The sequence below is a fragment of the Lepisosteus oculatus genome, chromosome 6 (genome assembly GCF_040954835.1).
Source record: "Lepisosteus oculatus isolate fLepOcu1 chromosome 6, fLepOcu1.hap2, whole genome shotgun sequence".
NCBI classification, from domain to species: domain Eukaryota; kingdom Metazoa; phylum Chordata; class Actinopteri; order Semionotiformes; family Lepisosteidae; genus Lepisosteus; species Lepisosteus oculatus.
In genome coordinates this window covers 2,883,536-2,911,499 of record NC_090701.1, presented here as the reverse complement: position 1 = coordinate 2,911,499, position 27,964 = coordinate 2,883,536, and the positions used below count along the sequence as shown (strand labels likewise).

The following is a 27,964-nucleotide window of genomic DNA, read 5'->3' as shown; positions in this document are numbered from 1 at the left end:
AGAAGAAAGAGAACACAACGTTTCGGCCGTGGAGCTTTCTTCAGGTTTTTTTTTTTTTTAGTGGTTGGGGTGAAATGAGCTGTACATGAGGTAGCTGTGTGAATCCGTGGGTTTGTATTAAACTGAAGTGGACAGTCGGGGATAGTCGATGGAGAAGTTGATGTCTAGAAACGGAAGAGCAGTGGAAGATATGTTAACCGTATATTTGAGGGACGGGTGGAAGTTGGTGAAACTTTTTATTAGCTGTGAAAGTGACTGAACTAGGAAAGAGCGAAAGAGACAAAAGCGTTTTTATATCCACCCCCATTCCTTGACACGGCTCTTCCACATCCTGGGAGACGTATATAATACGCTTAGACGTTTCCGATTTAATAGTAAAAAATATTTTAATCTGCTCAGAGCAGAACAGCCCCCCCCAATTGGCCATTTCTCTGCAATCCAAAGATGCACCACAAATAAACCAGCTGGAACGCGTCGCTTTGCGTATGCCACGGCGTAGAACACGAAGAGGCTGTCGATTACATTAGCATGACTGTTCGTTTTTGTTTTTTGAGTGAAAACAAAAAATTAAGCATCGCAACCGCCGACCTCAACAGCACTCCACCGAACAAGCCCAGGAACAAAGGCAACTTCTCCACATGTCCCCGCAGGCGGGGCCCCCTGCCGCACAGCCGCCGCTGATTGGCCAGCTCCCCGGCGGCAGCGGGCCATTCGGATGCCCCGATACTGGGGGGGCTGAGTGTCCTCCTCGCTGATTGGCGGCCGCGTTTGGCGCTCGCCGAGGCCCCGGTCTGGCGGAGCGAGGGGCGGACAGCGAGCGAGCAGAGGCGACGGGCGGTGAGCGGAGAGCTGCCGGAGCGGAAATCGCCGTGCGACGAGGGGACTCCGTGCCGAGGCGAAGGCGACCGAGTGCCGGCCGCAGCGGAGCGGCCCTGCCGAGCCAGGGAGGGGGGGGGCGCCCAGCGAGCGGGAAAGGAGGAAGGAGCCGCCGGGCCCCGGCAGCGCCTCTTTGTGTGAGCCGTTTACCCGGCGCCCCTCGGTCGGTCCCGGAGCCACGGGAGGGTCGTCGCCTCGGTACCCCGGTGGCTGTGGACCAGGAGTCGAGTCGGCTCTTCGACAGGTGAGAGGGGTTTTTTTATGTGTGTGTGTGGGGGGGGGGTTTGTTTCCATTTTGTCGTTTTTCCATTCACACGACTAACCCCCCCGCTCTCTCTCTCTCTCTCCCCCCTCCTCCTCCTCCTCCTCCTCTCTCTCTCTTTCTCCCGGCTCGGCTGGCTGGCGGAAAAGGGAGAAGAAGAAACGGCTTTCTTTTTGTTTCGGGCGGGCTGGAGTGCAGACCTGTGTGTGTGGGGGGGTCGGAGCGGTGAAGACTTTTTTGTTGTTGTTTTGTTGTTGTCGTCGAGAGAGTCCGCACGGCCGCTGTCCGGGTGAGCTTGAGCCGGCGGTACCGGGGCGGAAGTTTTGCGCCGTGCGGTTCCCTCCACCGCGCAGTGTGGGATCCGGGTGGGAGAGTCGTGCGTGGCTCCTTCGCCCGGTGTTGTCTCCCACGGGGTGTGTGTGTGTGTCTGCCCCCTCTCCGGCGCCGGCGGTGTCGCCTCGGGTCCTCTCTGAGCGCCGTGCCGTGTCGGTGAAGTCCGCTGTCCCGGTATTGACCTCGGCGAGGCGGCGCGTCGTGAGAGCCCGTTGTCTCTACCTGTGTGTGGTGTCCCGGGCTGGCGAGGGCTCCGCGACAGCACGTCAGTGCACACGGGTTTTTTTTATTATTATTATTTTAATCTGATCCCCTGCTTTGTGTTGCTGTTAGATTTTGTTTTGTTTTCTTTTTTAAAGAATTGGTCCGCCGGGGGTTTTAGGAATAGGTGAGTGGAGGTAGGGTTTGCACTGGACCACTTTTGCTTTGCTTTTCGATGTCCTGGGGGGCGCTGAGCGTCCCGGCGAGTTGGTTTTCGATGGCTGGCAGCGAGCAGCCCCATGTGTGCGGAGCAGCCCCATGTGGGGAAGCGTGCGGAGCTGTTCCCATGTTCCTCCATCAGAAGGAACTGGTCGTGACCTCGGGTCATCGGGGCGAATGTGGAAGGCTTGGCTTGAGACTACCAGGTGCTCTTTTTTTCACTCTTTCATCCTCTTCAGTTTTTTTTTTAAGGAGAATGGTCGTCTGATAGTCTGCCTGCAGTGTAAATCTGATGTGGTGTCATTTAGGTTGTGGTGGCCTGGGTTTAAGTGTAAAAAAAAATGTGAACTGTTTTTTTAAGTTGTGAATAGATATGTTTTTAAGAATGTATCTGTGAATTCATAAACGTACCTCAGTTCAGAAATTATTCGAAGGTAAGGTACTGTCTCATTGTTTCCACACGCCAGCAGTACTGGATGAATTTGTACACAGAAGGTGAGCACTACGAGTGAGCGGCCAGCGTGGCTGTCTTGGTGTCAGGGGTGTCCTGGTCCTGGAGGCGTGTGCTGTCATTCAGACCTCAATTACCACCTGATTGGCCCAACATCCCCGCCACTCCCAGCTCTGCAGAGACCTGGAGAGTGAGACAGCGGCCCTGCCGGACCAGGAACTCATGCTCTTGTCGCCTCAGGAGGGCGAGGGGTCGCGCGGTTCAGAGCTCTGAGGCTCTGCGCGGCGCTGAAGACTGACACCTCCTTACGTGTCTTTCTTGAGCCCCGAATGGTTACCATTTGATGGGTCCCTGACTGAAATCGGCCGCACAGCCGTGCGGGACGGTCCTGGCTGTTCCCCTGGGCTTGACGGGCTCCGGGACCGCGCTGCCCGCCTCTCTGAAGGGTTCTGGTCCTGGTTCTGGTCCCGCAGCGGTGATGTGGTGCGCAGGCCTGCTGTCCCGGCTGCTTGTTGTAGGTGGGTGGGGAGGAGTCGGGGCTGGCGGGGCCTTTCTTGTTTTCTGGTCAGGTTCCAGCCAGCCACCCGTCGGGCTTGCAGCAGCGTCCCCCCTGGGGACAGGGGTCTCCCCTCCCTCTTTCTGAGAAGGAAGCGGTGCAGCCGGAGTGAGCCGAGAAGGGGAATTATGTTTGTGATCAGTCGCACCCCAGCTGTGTTCTCGGGTATGGCTCATGTTTAATGTGAAAGTGCGGTGCCTTAGAAGCCGACGATAAGGACATGTAGAAGAAATGGGGGTCGATGGAAATTGCTCGTCTTTGCACCGCATGTAGTAATTGAAATGCTTTGTCCTTAAGAATGTAAGGAGGTAATAGTACATACAGGCTGTAGCAGCAAGCAAGGTAGCTTTTTACTTGATCAGTATGACCCTGGAAAGGCACAGACTGTTCAGTTACCTGAGGCAGTAAAAGCCTGAAATGAATTTTGACAGTAAGCAGTCTTTTTTTCCCCAGCATAACAGAACATTTAGTCTCAGTGAAACGAGGTAAAAATGTGATGACTAATACCCAATGTTCCAAGAAATAGTAATTGTTTACTTTGAATTTGATTTTGTTTAAAAAAAGTTCAGTTTTTCCCCATGAGACGTTCTAATGGATTTGTGAATGCCACATTCTGTTTCCTTGGATCGCGTGTAAGGTAATGGGGTTTTCATATAAACTAGCTGAAAGTGGATGCTAGTGTGGTTTCCTTCAGAAATTTGTGCCTTACTTGAATGTCAAGATGTGCGTTTTAAAAGTCCCAGTTGCTAGTTTGATTAGCCTCAAATATTTGGAGTGATTTATTTTCAAAGCGAATGAAGTCCCCACTGTTTCTCATAAGCTGCCTTGTATGTTTAATTGGGGTTGTGACTCAAACCATCTTAAATATTGTATAATTTGAGTTTCTCGGATAGGATAAATTGCCCTCGATTATTGCTGCCATTGTGTTATTTCTCCTGTGGAGGTCTGTAAAAAAGGATCAGGTCCTTCAATGGCATGCGAAGTCTGCATTTTCATAGGAAAATTTAACTTTCATTCAATGGAATGGCGTTTCATGTACCTTCCTAAATTGATTGGTTTAAAGTTATAGTCTGGTGTCAATATGCATAAATGATCAAGATCTCGTAGTATAGCTGTAGTATAGCTGTTTTTATGATCATGCCTTAAAAATATTAATACTGTAACACTGAACTTGGCACAATACGATGACTTTGGAAATCAAACTGAAAATAAGTTAAAATAGCTGAATGCCAAAAATTCATAAATGTAAATGACGTAAATGTTATTGCCAGAAATATGCATTGAAACAATTTTAAATGTTAGATTGTTTTAAATGGTAGATCGAGAAGATTCTTATTTGTAAAGGACTTTGAATGGCACTGTGATGTTCTGTACCTTCTGTGAACTGCAGAAACTGGTCATTACATGATTTGGTCGTGCGTTTCTAGTTGAATCAAATCCTTTAACTTGAAGTATCTTGTCTTTTGTTGGGTGAGAATTTGTTTTCCCACTTTTTGGAAGAACAACATTTGTTTCACTCTTAAGTGAGGTCTTGATTTTTAGTATGCAGAGAATGGCACTTCTAGTTTTGAGGGCTGTATGGCCTGGTGTCGGCAGTTCTGCCTTTTGAAAACGTTTTTATTGAACGTTTTTGCCAGCAGATGTTTAATTGTGGGCCGTGGGGAGTCCAGCTGAGCAGAGACGCCCGGTTGTTGTAAAGCACCACGTGCTCAGTGTGACACGTGAGGGAACAGAAACTCAGCTGGTCTGCAGTGAAAGCAGCGATTTATCTGCTTCAACGCTTTTATGTGGGTGGGGGTCAGAACTCGCGGGGTCTTCGCCAGCCTGATCGCGGACTGGGCCGAACCCGAGCTGGGTCAGCTGGAGCAGTGTGGCCGGGCCCTGGGCTTCACCCCTCTCCTCGTGGCCTCCGGGAGCTCCCCTGGGTTCTCAGACTCCTGCGCCTCATCTGTCGGTGTGAGCGCGGGTGCTTCACCCTGCACGGCAACGAACCTGACGGGTGTGGGTGGCAGGCGAACGCGCGAGACTTGCTGTGGGCGCTGTGAATGTGCCAGAAGAACAGCTCCGAGGCTCAGCACGCACCTCGGCTGTAAACCGCCAGTGTTTTATAAGGCAGAAGGACCCTGTTGGAAGTTCCCAGGACTTTCTGATTTCTCGTTCTGGTTGTCCAAATACATTTAAGGATGGTTTTTTCTTTATGTGGTTCTGTTACCACTTCAAACGCACAAGGCCAAGGCTGTCTGAATGATAGCAGACCTCTCAGACAGCAGTCTTATCTCCTCCAAGCCAGCGGTGGAGGTTTTTGTTACTGCTCCCGGTGTCTGCAGTAGCGTTTTCCCAGACTCCCGGTATCCCGATGAGCAGGGCCACTGCTCTGGTGGTCTCGCAGACACGGGGGTGAGGAGGACCGCAGGACAGCGGGGCTCCTGCAGGCTGAGTGACCTGGGCACCAGTGCCTGTCCTCTCTGCAATAGACATGGTCCTGTTTCAGAAGATATTAGCAGGGCATCTCCGTTTTTGCTGTGAGCAGCTGCTGTTGTGCTTCTCAGCAGATCAAAGAAACTTTGTTGTTCTGCGCCTTCCTCGCGCCTCTGTGCCTGTGCTCTGGGTACAAAGCAAATCGCTTAGATTGTGTGCCGTTTGTACTCTTCCATCATCCTGTGAGCGAGTAAAGAACCTTCAGTCACCTCTGTGTTAGAGCAGCCCCCTCAAACAGACTGTCCTTTTCCTCCCACGCCTTTTTCGTAAGGCGGGCTGATTGGAGGTTAGGTATAAAGGTGTTTGGAGTCATCGGACTTGGAACTGGTCACGTGGAATACAAGGAGAGATGCTGTGAGGTAAGGGGAGTTCTTGGAGCAGGGCGGGCGCGTGCAGCCTGGGAAGGGATCGCTGGCAGCTGGTGTCGTTATTTCTTCCAGGATGGCTGTGCAGCTAGGGAGGGGGTGTGTTCCAGACGGGCGTGCTGGCAAGCTCTTGTAGCTGTGACATGACTGTTCTGTTGGGTTCCTTAGCATGTGTACCAAGCAGATAAGTCTTTTCAGGAATGCCGTATATAAGCAAACCAGTGCAGAGTGCAGCAGAGGAAGAGGGGTCAGTACCCTTTTCTCTCCCAGCCTTCAGAAACTTCATCTCAAAACACTTGACTTTCATCACCTGCAATAGTTGCATTCAGTTAAATTTCGGGCGAGTGGGTGACAAAGGATTGAATTGAATTGACGCCAACGGTTCCAGAATTAACTTTCGACTTAAAAGGTGAAGTCTACATTGTTCTGTGTAACCATAGTCATACTATCATGATAGAAGCAAGACCGCAATCTTCAGCTCTGTGTAAGGCAGAAGATGACGAAGCTGACAGCGGATTTGATCAGTTCTTTTTTGAAGTTTTAGTTTCTAGGATTTTACTTTCTGATTTATATGTGCGATCTTTGGGCCAAGTATAGTGCTTGAAGCTTTTAATAAACTAGATAAAGCAGTCACACACCTGTGTAAACCTCAGGGGGTGTTTGGGAAATTGCTGATCACTTCAGGCTTGGGGTGGCAGGTCCTCTGTAACTATTCGCGTTACTGAAATGTCAGTATCATTACTTTCAGCACTATTGTGAGGAAATGCCTGAACTGTCAGTTGAAATGGGAAGAAAATGAATATTCATCCTTCCTGTTAAACAATCCATACATTTTTGATAAGCTTTGGGAACTTGTTGTTTTTGGCGTCCCGTTATTTCCCCACATGTTGTTTGACTGCTTTTTTCCACCCCAAGTTGTTGGTTGGTTTGTTTCATGAGACCTTCCCTGGAACAGCCATCTTAAAACACAAAAGATCTGCCTTGGTGTAGTGACAGGATTCTGATTTTCTTGTTTTACTTCATTTAGTATTTAGCTCTACTGACACTCTTCTCCAGGGTGACTTACATCTGCATCCATTCCTACAGCTGAGCATTGCACAGGAGACGTCCGAGGACAGGCCTGTGTTAAGGGTCCCCCTGCGGTGCCCTGACTGGGATTTTAACCCACAGTCTTCCAGAGCCTCAACCACCCCTCCTCCCCGCTGCTTTTAATAACACAGTCTTTATCAGCTGCCTATGTATGTGTTCAGCAGAAAGTCACACGTTTTTCTGCTCCAGTTCACTACATAGTTTAAGTATAACCCCCTCCCCCCCAAAAAAAAAATAAATAGCTGGAACTAGGTGTTTTGGACTGAAAGTTCCTGGTGAAGAAACAGCAAAGGCTGGGTGCTGAGTCTTGTTCTGTGGTTAACGGCTGTCAGGCTGAATAGAAATCTGATTTCCTGTTACTGCTCTTATTCCTGTGAGCCTAGGTGGTGCCATACGTAACATGTTCTCAGAACGCCGGGACCAGAGCTATTGAGTGACCTTCATATGCTAGAGCTTTGACTAGAGATTAAACCGCAGGGTATCCTTTAATGTATCGACTGAGAGCTTAGTTTTCTACTCCCCGAGATGAGATCTGCATCTCCATTTTTTTGTTGAAAGTATCTTATTACAGTGTAATGGCAGGTGTATTACAGCTTAAGGGGGAGGGTGATTAAGAAGTCAATATACTGATCGTTTTATCTTTGCATTGGGGTTTTTTTTTATGTGACAGTAAATGCTAATGGAGCCCTGTTTTCTGTGCACAGCTGCACGTGGGGAAAGAGTGGTTTTCCAAAGCCCAGTTGTACTTGCGAGCAATGATTCAGAAAGCCACAGGAGCTGCTGTGTCTGTCGCTCCTTCGCAGTCTGACAGCACGATCTGCCTGCCTGAAACCTCGTGCTCAACCCAGTACTCCGGCCTGTCTGAAGTTTGCGGCACCCATCCGCAAGAAGCCCAAGAACAGATTTTGAAGCTTTTTAAAAGTCTAGGCTTTGCAAAGAAACGGTCTGCCTCAGGTCTGCTTTTCATTTTACATTTGACCTTGACATTTTAGAAACGCTCTTTTGTGTCAGCAGTTCCTCTTCACTATGTTAAGTTTAGAAAGCAGAGACAAAACCGTATTTTGCTGCCAACCTTGGATTTCGTTATACTTGAAAAAATCTGATTAATTCTGGCTTTGACAGCTGAGTGGGTTTTGCATATTTTTCATTGGATTTTTTTTCTCGGTTTGTACCCGTTTGTATAAGTCTGGTGGGGGGGGAATTACTTTCCTAAAGTTCTCTTTGGTCCGTGTCACGTAGTTTAAGCACATCAGACGAGAAGTGAGCACAGTGTTCACAACATTCAGGCGCCGAAAGGAGGGAAGGGGGATCTGGAACCTGTGATCATACCAAGGTCTGTGAGGCACGCTGGGTGATAGAACAGCTCACTGTTGAAGACCCATTGCCCTGTGGTCAGAGGCGTGTTCAAGCGAGACGTGCGTCTGCTAGATCAGGAGGGTTTAGTGTAGAGCAGGTGCCGGATCACGTTTCAGGCTGGAAGCGGGGTCGCCGCCCTTCCGCGGGATTACTTTGTTTTTCTTCTGGATCTCGGGCGGATCTGGCCTGCGGTGGCCCCCGCCGGGGGAGGGGGGGGCGCTCTTCTCCGTGAGAGGTGCGCCGTGGCGGGTCTGCGAGACCCCCCTCAGCTCCGGCAGCAGCGCTGGGGGCTCTCGCCGGCGCCAAGCTTCCGGGGGTCCGCCCTCCCGAGACGCTGCAGCCCGAAGTGCGCCCCCTACTGGGGGGAACCTCGGCCGAGGCCAGGGAGTCGCACAACCCAGCCCTGCAGTAGGAAGCGAGCCTCTGTCCGCGTGTTTGTTGTGCGATGCAGGTTGCTGGTTTGGCCTGTAGGAGAAAAGACCGTGTGAGGTGAAAAGCTTTGGAGCAACCGGGGGGAAAAAAACAATGACTATTTGTAAAAGTTTTCTGTTGCTGTTAGGTTCCTTGCTTGTGGATTTTATAGAAAGTTCTGATGCTTGTGCACTTTTCGCTCCCTGTTACAAATTATAGTTTTTTTCCTAAGACGGCAGAAGCTCTGGGGTTGTGTGTTTTCTTTCTTGCTGTTTGTTGCTCTTCTCAGCTGATGACTTCTCTTTTGTGCCAACAGAAATATCTTTGCATTTCAAAACTGCTGCTGGCTGAAGCTGATATTTGTTTTGCTTCTGAGACTGGTGCTGGTGAGCAGTGAAATAACTGTTAAAAGATATTGCTCTGAGAGAGACCAGATACAGTTACCATAATTTTCTAAAAGTTTTAATTTTGCCGCATTTTTGTGTCAGCTGGATTTGGTCGTCTTTTTTTGGTAAAGCAGATTTTTTTTAAAAAACAACAAAATCCATATATATATGTTACTTGTACGTCCGCTTCCTTGAGAGAATTTAGAGAAATTAATGACTTGTAAAGTTAATCTTTCCTAGAAAAAATGTAACCTGAATCTCCAGGTGTAGATCTATGTATTTTATTAGTCAAGGAGTTGTTGATTTTGAATGTTCCCTGTAACGGAAAACCATGTTTAAAGACGTGATGTCATCTGAAGCCGAGTAGGACTCACCGTGGGTTACGGAGACCAGTACAGAAACTTGAATGATGATGATTCAGTGTAGGAGAACTATGAGCTGTTGTAGTTCACAAAGAGCGGAGCAGGATCTGCAGAACATGACTCACGGTGAAATGTAGGAGTTGTGAGCCTGTTTCTAAAGGTGGTGTGAGTGTGTGGTCATACTGGTTTCAGTTCAGCCCACAGTGCCTCCCGGGAGATTAGTTTGCCGTGGCTGCGCAGGTGCCAGAGTGGGCACAGCTCGCTGTCAGGCTTCCCTCCTCGGCCTGGGGGCGGAACGGCGCCTTCTGATCTGACTTCTCGGTGGCTGTGAGTGTCCCACACCTGTCCTCTTCGGGGACTGGCGAGATCTTGAGCCAGACCCGGAAGTGTTTGGAGTGGGCTAGTTAAAAGTTAAAAAAGTGGAGGTATTGTGGAGTTGAACACAAAGGAGATCGTGGCAGCGATTGCCACGGATAGACAATGTGCAAGTGCCCTGCAAAGGTATTCAAACTGTTGACGATTTTGCGGTGTTGCTTTAAAGCGTGCAGTCATGACACTTTGATGTGATAATAGATGTAGTTAGTAAATACACGTATACCCACAGCCTGTTCCATGTTTACAAAAGACAAAAAGGGAAATGGATTTAGTATGTTTCCACCAAATACTAATATTACAAATTTTGTAATGTCACAAAATGGGTCTTAATACACTTGAGATTCACCACATTCAGTGGTGATGAAATGTTTTAAATTCCAAACCTTTGTTTTCCGTCCTTGGGTGTGCGAGATCTTCGGTGTGTGGTCTTGTTAATGTGTGAAATGCCGTGTTCGGCGTCTTGGCGTCTTATTTTCTGTCCTCGTGAGCAAGGAAAGCTGTTTGCCTGTGCTTGCTTGCTTTCCCCGGGCTGGTTCATTTTCTCTTTCGAGCGTTTTTATTTTCTTGCTGATGCTAAAGGCAGGGGTGTCCGGCGAGCCATCATACCTAGGACATGTACAACCTGGGACCCCTTTATTTCTATTTGCGTGCGGCTTCTTGGCTCGTTAACAAGTGGCTGCAGCGGGTGGTGGGCTGTGCCTTGCTCCCGCGCTCCTGGGGCCGCTGGGCTGCAGCCTGACCCCCGGCTCCTGCTCTGTGCCTCGGCTGCAGGGTAACCATGGGCTTTCCGGGAAGGAAGTCGGAGAAGGGGCCCGTGTGCTGGAGGAGGAGGGTGAAATCCGAGTACATGCGGCTCAGGCAGCTGAAGAGGTTCAGGAGAGCCGACGAGGTCAAGGTAAGGGTCTTTATTCCTGCAGCTCTTCAACGGTTTAGCCACTAGCCTGTCTCAAGGGTCACGGCGCATGCATGTTCCATAGTGCATCCACATATAGCGACGCTGCATGAGAAGAAGAGGAAATAATGTTCTCTGCACAGATTTCCCCATCACAGGTCACTTTGATAACTGTAATACAGTAAAGCCCTCAGAAATGTATTTCTTTGTATTGTGTGCGCATCATGAACTGCGGTGGGTTTTAAACGGTCCTTGCCTGCCCCGTGAGTGTTCCAAGTGTCGACTGTTGGTGGCATATCCAAGGTGTATTTAAAAAAACACAGCAGATGTGTTCACTTCTAGCCTTGCTTAAGACGTTTTGTCAGTGCTGCAAATACAAAAAAAAAAGACCCTAATGTTCTTAGAGCTTGAATTAAAACCGTTGCATAACATTTTGGAATATCTGAATCTTTTTTTTCTTCTTTTTAATCCTTTTTCGAAGGGTTGCTACACGAACCTGACTTGGCAGACACCATGGTGTATTAATGCAGTACAACAAAGGGTTGTCCATTTTCTCTACTAAATTCATTTTACGTTTGGGTAAACCAGCAAATGTGTCCTTTTGTGTACTGGTCCAAGTGAAGGGTATAAAAACTTCCCGTAAAATTAAAAGACAAGCAAAGTATAGGTTAGTTTTTTAAAATGGTTGAGCTTTATATAGCTACAAGTACCAAGCAGCTCAGCACTGTGTGCACTTAGTGGTGCTGAAGATCTTTTTCCAGGTGTGTGATAAAAATATGCCCAGTGCTTTATAGAAGTTGGCAATTTACTTTACTTGCCCTAGACAAACCCAGGAAGCTTCCTTTTAGTATACTCTGAACACTTTTTTTTGTCAGTTACCTCACTTCATTATCTGCAGTGTGACTAGAAATACATCAAGAAAGTATTGGAATTAATTTAGATACCAAATATTGAGACCTTGCAACAGTTAATGTAATTTCTTTCTGTTGTTTTAAACAATGCAAATCACAACTTCAATATTCTAAAGCTTGCATTTGAAAGATGTTCTTTTTGATGATAGCAGCTTTGTGTTGCATAATTGACATTGAAGATATCTAACTTTTCAAAGTGGTGCCACCTATTTACTCCTGAGATTAAATGTGCCATTACTGCACTAAACTGTAAGATATGCATTTGCAAGAAAACTCTTCCTATGACGTTTACACATATGTAAAATAAATGGTGTAACTGAGCAGTTCCTGTCCAAAGAAAACACCTCTCTGGCTTCCAGGTCAGCAGTTGTCTGTCACTAGTGCAGATTGAGAATAAAACTCAAACTCCTCTGTATCAGTATCGTTGCTACTTACAGGTGGTTTCCTTGTGTTTAGTGTTTGAAGCCCATGAGGTTCAGGGTCAATGCTGTAGTTTTTCAGAAGGTCATACCTGCTGCGGTATGATGTATGCCCTCCCTAATCAATGGCCTGGTGGTTGCTGTGAGCATCATTCATAAACTTATTCTTAATCATTTTTCAGCAGAGAACTCCAGAGCCCGGGGTGTATCCAGTTCTCTGCTAATTTTCTCTATATTCCAAAATAGTGTTTGATCTTTTACTGTGCGGGCAGAAACAGACACTGTGCGTTTTCTTCCACATCAGTCTCATTCCCTTTTTTTGTTATAACCTGTCTGCTCCTCCTGTTTTGGAAGGTGGCTGAAGAATTTCTTGGCTTCCCTATCTGTCGTTCATAACGTGCCTGCGGTGCTAGTCCTTTTCATTTATTTTTTTTCCCCATCGAGACCAAACGGCTGAACACGTTTTCCTCCGGGAGTCGCAGTGCTGGTTGAATGGTGTGTGAATACACCTCTCTTCCCCCCTCTCTCCAGAGTATGTTTAACTCCAATCGGCAGAAGATCCTGGAGCGGACCGATATCCTGAACCAGGAGTGGAAACTGCGCCGGATACAGCCCGTGCACATCATGACATCTGTAAGCTCCTTACGTGGGACCAGAGAGGTCAGCACTCAATAGTTTACAATCTTGGTTCTGCAGTTGAAAAGCACCACAGACTGCAACGGCTGCAAATGGCATCCACTTCTTTTCTTGAAAAGAAGAGTGCCTCTCATAACCTAAGAGCACGCCATAGGTCAGATGCGGCCACACCGCAAAACACTGGTGTTATTCAAGGCTTGCTTCTGAAGGTACTCCTAAAGGCAGTTAAATCAAGGCTTAACTTTTTGCGTATTATTTCAGAGTGTGGAGTGTTTTTTCAAGTATCCCGTGTTTTTCAAAACCCGGAAGCGACGGATTAAGAGTCAAGTTTGGAAAATCTAGTTCCAATCTGTCATCAACATTGCATTGTTTTTTTTTCACTTAGCAAAAATTGCATAAATCACATCAAGGAAAAAAATGTTCCCTGTACAAAAGTATGAGTATGATACAGTGATGACAGAGGCGTGGATGTGGCGTGCTCCTCGACCTGGGCTAATTGTGCATCTCTGTGAGCCCACTCCTTGCTGGTTCATGCACTGCAATGCCTTAGTCATAGTGCAGCTGGCATGACACAGCAAAGAGAGGCTCTCTCTAAGGTGCATCATTCAGTAAACAATGTAGTCTGAGACGGCATGTACTGCAAATGTTCCACAAAAACATTTTTACTGAATCATACAGCAGAATTTGGGAGAAAGCAGGTTTCGGTTGGCCTCATGCTGGGGATGTGAATCACAGAATTACACAGCATTCTATATTTGTAGTAGCAAAGGTGGTTGAGGCGCCTGATCATGATGTTAGATAATTACATGCTTAGTTATAAAATCTAGTATCCAGTTTCATCTGTGCCATCACATCTGATGGTTTCGCAGCACAGTACTATTTGGTAATTATGGTGTAATGCAAAATCTGCATACAGGTTATAAGGACTTCGTTTTTCAATACTTTTTATACTTGTTTTCAAATCCGATTATTCTGTATTTACTCTGATTTTACCTAGATTTTTGACTCGGCAACCTTTCAAGAACAGTTTTAGATGCTGCAAGGGGCATATAAACCTTGTCAGTTATGGAAATTAAAATCAGTGCCTCAATTTATTTCCAGAAAGCTGGTTTTTACATTGAAACTACTGCAGCATTGGTGCCTCAGTCTTTCAGGTAGACAGTGTACATAGGGTGACAGGGTCATAGGGTCTTACTTCCACTTTCTGCATGAAAGCTGGGGTTTATGAACAAGGTGCACACAAGAAGATCATGATGCTGTCTCAGAATAACTTGGAATGCAGTGTCACCTAGTAATTGCTAAAAAGTTGCAGTTTTTAGTGATTTGAGACTTATTAAATGACATAAAATAGTTGCAATATTCAATGCACAGAAGGATGGTGAAGCTAGTCATAGTTTTCCCCCTTCAGTGTTACCCAGTGTTGAGTCTCTCCTGGCTTTTTGAGCAGGTATTGCACCACCCACTCAATCCGGAAAAAAACGTAAAATCCTCAGTTTTCGAAAAAGCATAAAGGTCGGCTGTAGTACTGACCTGTAACTCAGACTTCACTAACCATTAAATCTTGGGGGGAAGAAAAATCTGAGAAACAGAAGAATTTGACCGTCGTACCCTCCTTTTTTGGACTGATGCAAACAATTATTTGACATTAAACAAATTGGCATTCCTGCTATAAACTGACCCTTTTCCTAGCCTGCTCGGGTCACTGGGTCACTCTCCGAGCAGAAACGATGGCTTCTGTGAAGACTGCTCCTGTCGTGCTGCGAACCTCATTGCTGCACTAGTGCTTGCAGGCCTGTTTGCAGCTGCAGTCAGAGATTCCTTTGATGTCCTCGGCTGTGCAGTGTCCTGCAGCTGCCGTGAAACAGTGTGCTCTGAAAGCACGGAGAGCGGCGTTCGGGTTAATTCACGGCGTATCTTTCCAGCTGCCGGCTGGCACGAGTGCTTCGTGCTCGTTAAGCCTTGAAAAGAACCTTGAAGATGGGTGACAAATAGCCACAAAGTCACAGACAAAATGGAACACTAAGGGAGTCATTACATTTGTCTGTGACTGTCTGTGGAATCAAAAAGCTAAATAAACTGTACATCTGCATCTCTGTGAGGCAGCTGGGTTCAGAACTTGAAGTTCTGGCTTTTCCCTCTTCTATCTCATGGGAACTTGTCGTCTGTGAGCTGCAAACACTTTCAGCTTGGTACTACCCACTGCGCTAAAAGGGGAAGAATTTGGCCACAGAGCCTTTACCGCGTGTGTGCCCTTGAATCTTTCACTGGGCTCAGATTTGTGTGAAACTACTGTTTGCTTGGCTTTGTTGATGCTTGTGTGCTGTGATGGGAAATCCGAATGTTCATCCCATTGGTGTTCATCATGAACAAAGTATCAATTCCAGTTGCTTTTTCAACTTTCTTTTAACTTTCCAGGCCAAGTCGCCACAGTAGCGGTGATTGTAGCCCACCAGGCAAGATAATGGCTTGCAATAATTGTGATATTTTCCCTGCAGTGCACCGTGGACAGTGGATTCTCCGAGTTCCCCAAGCAAGTCATTCCCTTGAAGACACTAAACGCAGTTGCCTCTGTGCCTGTGATGTACTCATGGTCTCCTCTTCAACAAAATTTCATGGTAAAGTAGTGACTTTTGTTTTGGCCTGTCAATAGGGTACTAAGACTTTTATGGGGTTTGGGATTAATGTTAAGAAGTGCACGGAAATGAGATGGCTTGCGGAGCGGAGCATGTCAAAATGGTGACGTGTTTAAAAGATCACGTCTTCATAAAGGCTAGTTACAACTTGTAATATCTTATTGCTAAAATGCTCTTCTGACTTAAAGGCCACGCAGCACGTTGTATAATCGGCAGGGAAACAGATGCCTTGTGAGAATGATTTTGTTTCGTATAGTTAAGAAAAGAATGGGGTCAGAGCACAGTTTTTTGGGGGAAAGGGTGTGAATTTCTCCACTCTTTCAGCCTTTGCAGTTTTCTTTTTTTGGCAGGGCAGAGAGAGGTGAAGATAGAGTAGTGGTACAGACATGAGTACTTCTCACTACTGCGGCTTTGAGAAATTGCTTTGTTTCGGCTGTAGGTGGAGGATGAGACTGTTTTGCACAATATCCCGTACATGGGTGATGAAATTCTGGATCAGGACGGCACCTTCATCGAGGAGCTCATTAAAAACTACGATGGCAAAGTGCATGGAGATCGAGGTGAGGGTGACCGAGAGGCGCTTGGGAGGTCTCGGCGTGCGCAGAGCCCCGTCCGATCGCGCTGAAGGTTGAGATGAAAGCTCGAAGTCTTTTTAAATCTGTCGTGAAGAATCGCGTTTCCTTTTTTTTTTTGTTTGTAACTCAGTTTTTGAATATGTTTTTGAATACCATGAAGAATGTGGCTTCATCAATGATGAGATCTTTGTGGAGCTTGTGAACGCTCTCAATCAGTACAGCGACAATGACGAGGAAGAGGAGGAGGAGGAGGAGGAGGATGAGGAGCAGCTGGAGAAAGTGGATCTGTGTGATGGGAACGACCCCAGAAAGGAGCAGGCTCTGAGCACCGAAGGTAGAGCATGACTCTTACTGTCAGTCGTACAGGAGTCCGGATGACGTGCGCTTAATTACCACAGTCAGCTGAACCTGAACTCTTACAGTTTGACTTAACCGGCTGAACGCATCCCTGCAGAGATCTTCTAAATAAAGAGCTCAAATCTTTGAAACGTCTGAACTAAAACCCTGTTTTGAAGTGAACGTCGTCCCAATTTTTTGAATGTCTAAATTTGAATGTTGGGGTTTTGAGTTGGATTATAATGCTCAAGCGGGTCTCTGACGTCTTTTCACCACCGGGTTGCCATTTTTATTTTCAGGCAAAGAGCGGGACTTTTCTAAAAGGTTTCCCTCTGACAAGATATTCGAAGCCATTTCGTCCATGTTCCCAGACAAAGGCTCCCCGGAGGAGCTGAAAGAAAAGTAAGTCTTTCTGCCGACTTCCTGTCCGTGACTGGTGCTTGCACACTGCTCGTATTTCATTTTATCACCGTTTGCTGTCGCACTTTGTGGTTATGCCAGTTCATCGCGGACAGTGCGCGGCTGATCGTCTGTGATGTGCTGTTGCTGATGCACATGACAATCCAGAACCCCGCGCGGTGTGTGGGGCTGTGCTCTCACATGTCAGCGTAGTCTGTATGGTGGTTCATTTTTGAGTCTCTGCAGTCTGGGCAGCATCCCTTCCTCCCCCACCACCACCACCACCACCTTCCCTCACACCCACTGTGAGCTTTGTGCTTCACATAAGAGAAAAGGTCAGGAGGGATTTTGTGTGCCATGCAGAAAGGGTAGAGCGACGTTCCTGCGCGATCTCACTCAGCCCGCGCGTGCCCGCCTGTGTCTCTCAGGTACAAGGAGCTGACGGAGCAGCAGCTCCCCGGCGCCCTCCCCCCAGAGTGCACTCCCAACATCGACGGGCCGAACGCCAAGTCCGTCCAGCGGGAGCAGAGCCTGCACTCCTTCCACACGCTCTTCTGCAGGCGCTGCTTCAAGTACGACTGCTTCCTCCACCGTGAGTATCCCCGCGGCCTGTCCCCGGGGGGGGGGGTGCTCATCCCGCCCCAGGAGGACGGGAGCCCCGGGGGACTATCGGGGAAAATAATTGCAGGCTCTCCGAGAGGCTGGCGGGAGGCCTCTGCAGAACGTTAACGTCCGAATTGAAAAGGGCAACTATGATTGCTTCCTTGCATGGCTATTCGAGTTTGCTTCGTTTTTGGTTTTAAAGATCCAAACTCTGAACCTTAGAACTGCTAGGAGTACGAGCTGAAGACGCAAAGCCGGCTGACGCCAGTATTTTGTCTTGCCCTTTCTTTCCAGCTTTCCACGCAACTCCAAACACGTACAAACGCAAGAACATGGAGAACCTGGTTGACAGCAAACCCTGTGGCCCGGACTGCTATATGTATTTGGTGCAGGCAAGTTGTTTTCAAAATCCCTCTCTGCACACAGTTGGCACGCCATGAAAGTGAGTCATTGCCCAGTGTACAGTCCAGCCCCAGCTCCCAGAGGTTTGTCTTATATCTGAATAATGATGATAATTCATATTATGTGTTATAAAATGAACCCTTGGTTTGCTTTGAGTTCCACGTTTTGCAATAAGATAGCAAGGCGTACATTAAAAGCAGCATGTTGTGCACAAAGTTAAATTTCCACTGGGAAGCAAAACCTTCATTCTGAATTAGCCCTGGAACTTGGCAAGGGAATTTTCCTTAAAGAACGAGACAACATGAGATAGGACCTAGCACAACTATTTAATCACAGTCCTCTACACCCTTTTATTTTCGGCCACAGAGCCTCAGTTAAAACGAGCAGTCGACTGCAGAGCGAGTCAGGGTCCCAGTCATCAATGACCGCAGAAGTTGCTTGAAAGTGTCCGATGAGCTTGAAGGGCAGGTGTGGCAGAGGGGAAGGAGAGTTTGAATTTGGATGAGCTCCAGACTCGGTCTGCACGCCCGCTTTACTTCCTCACGAGACTCTGTGTGCTGTGAAGGAGCTGCTGCTTCTGGCAAATGGGGGGGTCATAAAGTGGGAGGTGTGTGGTTAGGGAGTGGTGACTGTCCTGTCCCTGAGCAGTTCTCGTGTGTCTGGAGCTGGTGGGGTCAGGGTTAGGCATTGCGAACTGCGAGGTGCGTGATTAGGGAACAGTGACTGTCCTGTCCCTGAGCAGTTCTCGTGTGTCTGGAGCTGGTGGGGTCAGGGTTAGGCATTGCGAACTGCGAGGTGTGTGGTTAGGGAACAGTGACTGTCCTGTCCCTGACGGTTCTCGTGTGTCTGGTGCAGGACGGTATGCTGAGGGAGTACCCAGCTGGCCTGGCTGGGGAGAGGGCCAAGACCCCTTCGAAGCGCAGCACGGGCCGCCGCCGGGGCAGGCTCCCGAACAGCAACAGCCGGCCCAGCACCCCCACCGTCAACATGTCGGAAACCAAGGACACGGACAGCGACCGGGAGGCCAGCGGCGACCCCGGGGGCGACGCCAACGACAAGGACGACGACGACAAGAAGGAGGAGACCACCAGCTCCTCAGGTGCTGCGTCTTCGCCGCCGTCAGCTGGGGCACCTGCTGGAACTGCCTGTTTATTATTCCATTTCTCTCCCGGGACGCTAAGTGGGCGTATATAAAAAAAAAGATTAAAGCAAACCAAAGTCACCTTTCATCAACACTCTTTGATCAGATTGACTTCTCTTCAGAAGCGCTGGGGAGATTAACTTGCCTGTTTGAAACAAGGAGAATATGTAGGCTAATTGGTGCATACCTCCATAAATCGGTTTAGCCATCTATACACCTCTATTTGATTCTTTTTTTATTTCACAGTCGACTCAGTCTAAGAGAAGCATGGCTTTTAGTAATTAAGCCTTTTTGGGGGCGGAGTTATTCACCTCTTTGTGTCACTGGGCAGAAGGGCCTTGTACCACTGCTAACATCAGGCGTCTTTGCTTGTTTCTCTGGACAGAAGCCAACTCTCGCTGCCAGACCCCGGTGAAGCTAAAGCTGAGTTCTGAGCCCCCCGAGAATGTGGACTGGAGTGGCGCTGAGGCCTCCCTGTTCCGAGTGCTCATCGGCACCTACTACGACAACTTCTGTGCAATAGCCAGGCTGATTGGCACAAAGACCTGCAGACAGGTGAGACTCTCTCTCTCTGCCCTCGGGGAGGACGTCAGGGCCACCGAGATCACGTACATTTCCGAAGGCTGAAGCCACATTCGGTTCATTTTAAGTACAACTCGTTAGAAATTTCTCACCAGGCTGTTTGACATAAACCAGTTTCGGAATAAATTGGTCACAACACCTCGCCTCACTTGTTTGAGATGTGTTTTAGTACGCATAAAATTCTTTGTGGCCTCACATCCGTTGACCTTGGTTTTCTTGTTTGCTTAGGTTTATGAGTTTAGGGTAAAAGAATCCAGTATTATTGCACGCGCTCCTGCAGAAGATGTAGATACTCCCCCAAGAAAGAAGAAGAGGAAGCACCGGTAGGATGCTCTTGTATTTTTGAGAGTTGCAATGTATAAAAGTCTCTACAGGTTTGCCCTGTAGCCTTGTGACACACACTTGGCTAACACTCGTCTTCTGTAACATGATCAAAATGTAACGTCTAGTGTCGTGTAAAATAGCATGCATCAGGTACCTAATTTTGTTTCTTTTGGTTATTGTTTTAGGTTGTGGGCTACGCATTGTAGAAAAATACAACTGAAAAAAGGTTTGTGGGTTTTATTAGAGAATCCAGCTGTATAATATGGATAAGTTCCCTTAGCCTTTCCTAAAGCAGAATTTCCTAAATTTTTATCAAGTTCTGATCATGCTCTTGACATAAAAAAACGCTGAACCTTGCTTTACATTTTTACTTATAAAAAGATAACGGTCTGTGTGTTGTATAGAATTTCTTCAGATTCTCCAATCTGTGAACTCTTGAATGTTGAATGCTTCCAGATGGCTCCTCGAACCACGTGTATAACTACCAGCCCTGCGATCACCCCCGCCAGCCCTGCGACAGCTCCTGTCCTTGTGTCATTGCTCAAAACTTCTGCGAGAAGTTCTGCCAGTGCAGCTCCGAATGTGAGTGCAGCCAAGAGTGTCGGATTCGCTTCACACCCGCGTCCCATGCCTGCGTCCGGCTGCCCTCGGACACGGCTGGTCTCTGTAAAAGCGCGTGCCCTTCTCTGTGTTCGCCATGCGGTACGAGATCTCCCGTGTGTCGCGTCGGCCGTGAGAGAAGGGCTGCGCACAGACGCGATGTATGTGCGGGAGGAAAAGACCCTCCCGGGCGTTACACTGTTGTGTTTTACACACGGTGTGCGCAGCATGCGGACGGGCCAGATGGCCTTGGCGCTTGGTGGTGCGAGGTGCTGACCTTATGTATGGGTGTCCAGTCCTTCCCTCCGGCGCCCCCGTTGTGTAGGCTCCGGCACCGAGGGTGCGAGACCTGGGTGTCCCGGCACGGCTTGATGCCGCTGCCCCTCTGCTGAGCGGAGCCCGGCCGACCGCTCCGCTGTGGGTCTGAGACCGCCCTGCTCTCCCCGCAGGCCAGAACCGCTTCCCCGGCTGCCGCTGCAAAGCCCAGTGCAACACCAAGCAGTGCCCCTGCTACCTGGCGGTGCGCGAGTGCGACCCCGACCTGTGCCTCACCTGCGGGGCGGCCGAGCACTGGGACAGCAAGAACGTCTCCTGCAAGAACTGCAGCATCCAGAGGGGCGCCAAGAAGGTGGGTGTGGTCGGCGGGGGTCTCCTCCGGGCGTGCGCTCCCGGGGGCTAGCGGCCCTGAGGCCCCGTTGTCTGTCCTGCGTGCCTCTTGGTGGTCAGGAGTGTCCCGGGACGTGTCCCGTCCCGCCGTGTCGGGAAGGATCCTCCAGCGCCCGCCGTGCAGCGGCCCGCCTCGTGAATGTCCTGGGGGGGCAGGAGTGTAGCAGATGGTATTGACTTACAACGCCATCTGGCCCAATTGTTATGCTTTGGTCCCCTTTTCAAAATTGTCGTTCCGTTTTCCAAGGTTAAAACGGCGTGAACAGATATTTTCCGGCAGAAAGGGGGAGGAAAAGGTTGCCACACCCGAAGAAGGCCCACAGCCGAGACATTGTCTCTTTTCTCTCCCTTTCCGTGTGGAGTGAATCTTGACCTGTTCCTTTGCAGCCTATGCTAGCTCCAACTCAAACTTTATAAACAGATAGATTTGATTTAGTCATTTAAGGGGTCTGTCAGAGGTTTTTGTTGTAGAAGCTCCCCAGTTATTTCTGGAGCACATTCCAAAGATAGCAGGGAGCTTACAGCTTCTCAAGTTCTGGGGAAACGAAAGCCTTGAAGAATGGGGGTACTTGTCATGTATATGAACAGAGATTTAGTGAATCTACAATTTTTTTCAGGGTTTTAAGAATAAGTTTGCGTCTTCTCAGTTTCCCTTAAGAGGCTTTGCCTGACTATTCCATGTTCAATGAAGTAGGGACTCTTAAGTGTAGTGCTTTGTTGTGCAGGAACATATTCTTTAGGTTCTGTGGTACCTGCTGTATTGTAAATGCAACTTGCAGAGGAAGTATCTGCGTCCTGTCTTGGTGGGGGAAGAGTCACGCTGGTCTCATCTCTCTCGCTTCAGCACTTGCTGCTGGCTCCCTCTGACGTGGCCGGGTGGGGCATTTTCATCAAGGAGCCGGTGCAGAAGAATGAGTTCATCTCCGAGTACTGCGGAGAGGTCAGTGTCATCTCCAGCGGCTGGTTCTCTTGCTGTGTTTTGTGCACACTGACATGTGGTCCTGATTTTGCAGACTCAATATCTGCCTAAAAGATACGGACACATTTCAGTAAATGCACCGTTGTTTGTACTCAAACCTTTTCTTAATGTTATACAGAACTTTTGCACCATGAAGTTAACCTATGAATAAAAAGACACTAATTATTCAACATAGACGGGAACACCTTCCAGCGTTCTGCAATGATCACACTTTCCACTGGGAGAATGTCTCTGTATTTAACTTACCAGTGTGTGTTATCAGTTTAATTACTTTAGAAATAGTTCACTTCATTGGGAAAAAGAAAACATGTTTTATGTTAAAGATGTAGGATTAAAAAAAATCAGATTACTGGTGACAATATATGACATAGTAGAGTATATTCTTGCTATAGGAGCTGTATAAAGATTTCCCACTGTGCCTGTTGAACCTAAAACCCCAAAAGGGACTGAACAAAACCCTTTAGCCATACTGGTATTTCACATTTTGCGCAAGCACATTGGTGTTGTGTTCTGCCAGCGATAGTGTATTTGTAGGTGAATATTTTACAGGTGCTCTTTTTTAACTTTTGAATTGCAGATCATTTCCCAGGATGAAGCGGACCGTCGCGGGAAGGTGTACGATAAGTACATGTGCAGCTTCTTATTCAACTTGAACAACGGTAGGTGGTCGTCCCACCAGATGATTGTCTTCTTCCAACGGGTTTGTCTCTCCTCACGAGCGTCAGCTGAGCCTCCTTTTTTCCCCCAGACTTTGTTGTGGATGCGACGCGCAAGGGCAACAAGATTAGATTCGCCAACCACTCTGTTAACCCAAACTGCTATGCAAAAGGTAAAAGGTGTTTTTTTTTCCTTTGTACTGTGGAATAAATAAGAACGTACCTGCTTTGAGGTGATGAGAGGGCGGTAGACTAGTGACAAAGTGTGGTGACTTCAGATTTCTCTCTCTGATGCAGTAATGATGGTGAATGGAGATCACAGAATAGGTATATTCGCAAAGAGAGCCATACAGACGGGTGAAGAACTTTTCTTTGACTACAGGTAAGGCACGATCTGCAAGTGCTAATTCATTTGTGGGGCTAAACGTCCTTTCTTATGCGATCACTAGCCACTGGAACTACAGAAGGTGTTTAAATGTACTCATACATCATTGTAATTTTGAAAGAGGAGTAAAATATTTCCTCGTGTTTGCTGCCCTGAGTACACAGTCTAATAAGAGGTGGGAAGCTGTGTCAGCATGCGTAGGCTGCAAAGGAACAAGTAAAGGTTTATTTCATGCTGAAAAGAGAAGAAAAGCACTATAACGACAACATCTGTAAAGGATGTGCTCACACCCAACGAAGGCTCCACAGATGAAACGTTTTCATTTCTTCTCTCTTCAGCACGGAATAAACCTCTACTTGTTCCTAATAAAATACAGCAATATATTATTACCTGTTACGCTTTGGACAGTGTTACTCTAGTATAATTTTAATATTTAAAAATATATTGGCCAAAGCTGCAGCATAACAGTATTTTGGGGTTGGAGTACTGCTCACAGTGTTCAGTTCATCAAAACCCAGCATTTTATGTTGCAATAAAACTGTAGGGCCTCTGTACGCCTCTGAAGAACTACTTCTGCAGTGTCAGACACCGTGGTTTCTCAAAGCGACGCATCTAGGCTTCAACTCTTGAATCCATTTCCAAACCTGGATACTAGCAAAATCCTGCTTTTATACAACACCCTTTTCCTTACGTTGGCTTTTTTTCCCCCCTGTTTTCAGGTACAGCCAAGCAGACGCTCTCAAGTATGTGGGTATTGAAAGAGAAATGGAGATTCCATGAACCCATCTACCTCCTCCTCAGCCAATGCCTTACCTTTTTCAGGAATTTTTAGTACACAGTACATTTTAAAGGATGTTTGATACACACGGAGCTTGTAGGGTTATATGAATACTGGTTCTGATAGTAATTTATAAATTTTCAGAATTATTTTTTTTAGGACCTCCCCTCCTTAAACAACTGCAAGTTTTTTCTTCTTCTTCGTCAAAGGGTCTTTTTTTGGGGGGGGGTTGTCGCATCAGTCTAGAAATGTGGCACCATTTTTAACAAAAAAATACTTGAACCTTCATTCCAGTGTTTACAGCCATCTGCAGGAACACACTGCAAGTCAGACCCTGGTCTGCGTCAGGCCAGTAATGCTACTTTGTGCGAGTTTCTTTTTTTTTGTCTTGGCTCTCAAATGTTGATCCTGCCATTTCCTGCACCAATAAAGGAGGAGAAAGGCACTTTTGTGGCGGTTCGAGTAAGTACCCTGTTTACACTGACCCCGTGGTTAGGTCGGCTCTCGGCGGGCTCGTGACCGCGCGGGTCCGGCTCTGATCCGCCCTGCAGCCTCGCGCGGGCCCTGCCCAGTGCGCCGCCCGTCTCGGCGAGGCCGCAGGGCACCGCCGGCGGTCACATGGCCCTCCGCCAGAAAGATCTGTCTGTCGCGGTCCTTACAGTGGCATTGTGTGCCTTTCCTTTCAAGCTGTGTGGTTTACTTTTGAACTACAAGGCAAAATTTTAAACAGATGGGTCACTCCAGTGCCAGAGGACCTAGTAATGACTTAATTGGACTAATAGTTTAGTAATATAATTGGTCTGCTTGTTTGGTATTTACTTAATTGGATTACTTATGTGGATACGAAGTCGAATCTCCTGTGCTTTTTAGTCATAATCCATAATTGGGAAAAATTGCTGCAAGGCCTCCATCCTTGAATATTGGAGTTGTCCCTGGTTTAAACTCTTATTTAACTTAAATTGCCACATAGCCTGCAGAACTCGTGCTAGTCTGTGGTCGACAATGGAATTTACTATACAAAAAAATGAGCCAAGCATGGAGGTCCTTTAATAATAAGTCTCCAAAACAGTCACGAGAGGAGTTTTGTATGCCGTTGAGAAAAACGTTTAGTATGGATTTTTTTTTAAGTGGGATCCTGCTTGTTAATTCCAGTTTTGCTTTTTAATGACTTACCTTTTCTAATATTTAGAACTAAGTGTTTGACTCCTCTGTTTCCAGAAATTTAAGATGAGTAATAATCAATGCAGCTGTTTAGCCGCTCCATCTCCTTTGCAGTAACAAGCCCCCAGCAGAAAACGTTCTTTCTGTGGAAAAAATGTGGATCGACTAAAACCGCAACAGTCCAATCGAGCTGCCGTTTATACAAGACAGAGAGCAGGGATAGTAAACTTTGACAGCTCTTATCCGTGTTTTCTTCTGGAGGCACGCCATGTGACCCGATGACTAAGCACGTCGGTGGAAATAGAAACTTGTAAATCATGTTCTTGTGCGTTTGCGAGGGTGTAATGGGAGGGGGTGGTGCAATGGAACTGGGAGTTTTTTGTTTTCCCCCATAACCATTGAAAAGCGGAAATGAGGGGTGTCCAGTTGCCGAAGGTACCGCGCGAGGGACAAACGGAAGTAGGTTGTGCTGGGACAAGCTATGTAATGATTTCTTAAGAATGATAAGATGCAGAGCAAGAGGGCAAGGTTTTGGCTCGCGAACCGTTCCCTTTTGCCAAGCTAAAAGATCCTAAATCATAACAGCGACAAATGATAATTACTTTGCATAAGCTTTAGGTCATTAAAGAGGGGTTAAGCCCTACTGTAGAACAGACAAGTAGCTAAAAGATAGCTAGAGGCAATATGCAGACCACACTATTTAAAAAGAACTGATGACTCAAAGGAGTTTGAGAACTGTATATAAATAGTTATGCTCTAAATTAAGACTTGCGACTGGACTTGTCCAGCATTAAAAATAAACAGTGGGAGGAAAAAAGCCCACCTTTTCGGTTGTAGTTATTTTTTCCATACGAGTTCTTCACATGAGCTGGGACCATGTGTGCGATGTTTTTGCTCAATAAAAAGTAAATGGATATTTCTAGTTAGTGCTTGTTTGCTTTTTAAGGGATTTACAACTCCTAGCTTTTTAATAGTTGAGGTGAATCCCATGGTCAGACTTTCAGACATGTTTTTACTGGGTTCATGCATGAGGGTCCTCAGTAGAAACAGGACATAAGTATGAGTTTTTTTCACCTAACAATGGTCAGGCGCAGCTCGTCAGTGTAAATGGGGTACTAGACTGATGAAATTGAAAAGATGTGAAAAGGACAGCTGGTACTGGAGCTGCAGGGTTCTGTTTTCAAAGGAGAAAACGACATGCATTTGAAAACCATCGCAGACCAGCCATTTGAATGCACAGGGGTTTGTCAGTGAGGAGAGTTCATGGCGGCGATGAAGAATGCCACTGAAAAGACTATGAATGAATCTCTGAAGTGCTGCTCATGTTCCACTGTCACTCTGCACAGGACTTTGTTGAGAAGAATAAGTTTGAGCAGAAGTAATTTTCATGAATGAACTGTGTACAATTGGACCGTTTTGCGTCAGTCATGGTGAACAACTCCCATTGGGCCTGGCTCTCTGCATTTTTTCATTACAGCTCCACCCCTTGGGGTGTGGCCCGGATGAATTAATGGGCTTAATTGGAGCCCTTTGGGTGTTGCTGGCTTAAAGAAACCCCGAGACATGTTGAATGGCCCAGTGGCTTTTCCTAAGAGCAGGTCTCCTGGGATTCAGACTCCTTTGCCCAAGGTCAGTTCTCCCTCCTTCCCCTGCTCTGCTGCGTGTGGGGGCTGCAGGGTCGAGGTGGGGGAAGGACATGCCATCCTGTCTGAAGCTCTGGGTGCCTTCAGGATGGGCGCAGGTCGTTGTCGGAAAGCCACGTGGGTCTGTCCAAGCAGAGCAGCTGTGAATGCGTGCCCAGCCATGGTCTGTGGGCTCAATACCACGCTTTCTGGAGCAGACGTGGTGTGTGAAGTCGCCCCCAAAGCAGGGCTGAAACTGATCACGGGCTGTAGCAAGTAGGGTTCCGGCAGGGATAAGATGAGATCCGAATTTCCGAAGTTTACAGCCGAGAGGAGGCCATTAGGCCTATCAAGCTCATTTGGGAGTTTATAGCTCATTGATCTAAGTATCTGTCTCTGGTTTCGTTCATGAAACAGCTGGATATTGGCTTCAACGACATGGCTGGGTAGCCTGCTCTAGAATCTCGTAACCCACAAAGTAGTCTGACTTTGTTTTAAATCTGAACTTTGCGGTCTTTGAGAATAAGCCTGCTTGCTCTGTGGAGTAGGAGTCCCCATTCCTGGTTCCAGACAGCCTGGAGTCGCTGGGGGGTTTCTAGGTCCTGCTGAAGCTGCAGCCCCTGAGAAGCTGGGACGTGCTGCATTGATCTCATTAAGCCAGTAATGAACTGAGCTGGAACAGAAATGCGTGGAGGACCTGGACTGAACATCTGTCCAACGTCGGAGAAGGAGGAAGATCACCGCGCCAAGAGGGTTATCAGGGCACTGTCGGGAATGTCAGCGTATTGCGGCGGGTTTTGAAGTGGCGTTGGCTTTCTCTGCCGTTTGAACGGTATGGGAGTCCAGCTACAGCTTCTCCAGCTCAAAATAAGTCTTGGGGAGGAGTGGAGAAGAGCTGAGCGGACTGCTAAGAACAGTGTGGCTTCAGCAGTGATGTGCAGACTCTGTTATCTGGAAAAATATTGAGGTTTGTACCTCTTGTCTATATTGGAGATGTGCTGCCCAGGCAAGGCCACAACGAACCGGACAGAGGCACTTCTCTATTTGTTAACGAACATGAGAAACCTGTGTCATGGGGGGGCTTGTAATGTCTGGGTTACGTGCAAATGTCTTGAAGGTTTTCAATCTGTTTGCATTTCAAGTTCTGAGCCTGAAGTTATTTTATTTAAATGCCTTTGATTTTCCTGTGAGAGTCTAACTCGAGTTAGTCTTGATATTAGAGAATTTTCCTATATTCACATATTCCTGTGAAGATCCCCGATTCCCTCCGCCCCCGGAAATATAACATTTCTAACTTATTCCTGTTTCAATGCAAGATAGTCAGTCTCCCTTTATTTCCGCCAATGTCGTGTCATTTTAAATCTAAGCAGTTTGTTCTCCTCAGGATTTTCATTAAAGATTCCTTTGTAACCATTCCACCACTGATACTGGTGATGCCTCTAAATACAAGGTGCTGGATTTTCAGTGTTTACAGGTGTAGTGTTGCTTAAATAAATTGAATTTTGACAAACATCTAAAAAACGTTCAGTCTACATTTCATGCGG

General features: G+C 47.3%; 1 protein-coding gene across 6 annotated transcripts; it reads left to right on the top strand.

The window, feature by feature from the left end:
- The first annotated feature begins 51 nt into the window (after positions 1 to 51).
- Positions 52 to 27,941, top strand: ezh2 (enhancer of zeste 2 polycomb repressive complex 2 subunit). Of its 6 annotated transcripts, none has more exons than XM_015354737.2 (20): positions 52 to 1,120; positions 10,492 to 10,615; positions 12,474 to 12,575; positions 15,074 to 15,193; positions 15,651 to 15,771; positions 15,917 to 16,120; positions 16,422 to 16,524; positions 16,950 to 17,113; positions 17,419 to 17,516; positions 18,382 to 18,625; positions 19,053 to 19,222; positions 19,478 to 19,572; positions 19,759 to 19,799; positions 20,030 to 20,155; positions 20,623 to 20,801; positions 21,684 to 21,779; positions 22,396 to 22,477; positions 22,567 to 22,647; positions 22,772 to 22,856; positions 23,579 to 27,941. In XM_015354737.2, exons 2-20 carry the CDS (start codon positions 10,499 to 10,501, stop codon positions 23,637 to 23,639), a joined length of 2,289 nt encoding a protein of 762 aa, XP_015210223.1. In that variant the 5' UTR covers positions 52 to 1,120; positions 10,492 to 10,498; the 3' UTR covers positions 23,640 to 27,941. The 6 variants fall into 6 exon arrangements, with proteins under 6 accessions (XP_015210223.1, XP_015210221.1, XP_015210227.1 ...); XM_015354735.2 differs by having other exon boundaries at positions 56 to 1,120; positions 12,474 to 12,602; XM_015354740.2 differs by having other exon boundaries at positions 60 to 1,120; positions 15,947 to 16,120.
- Positions 27,942 to 27,964: the final 23 nt, after the last annotated feature.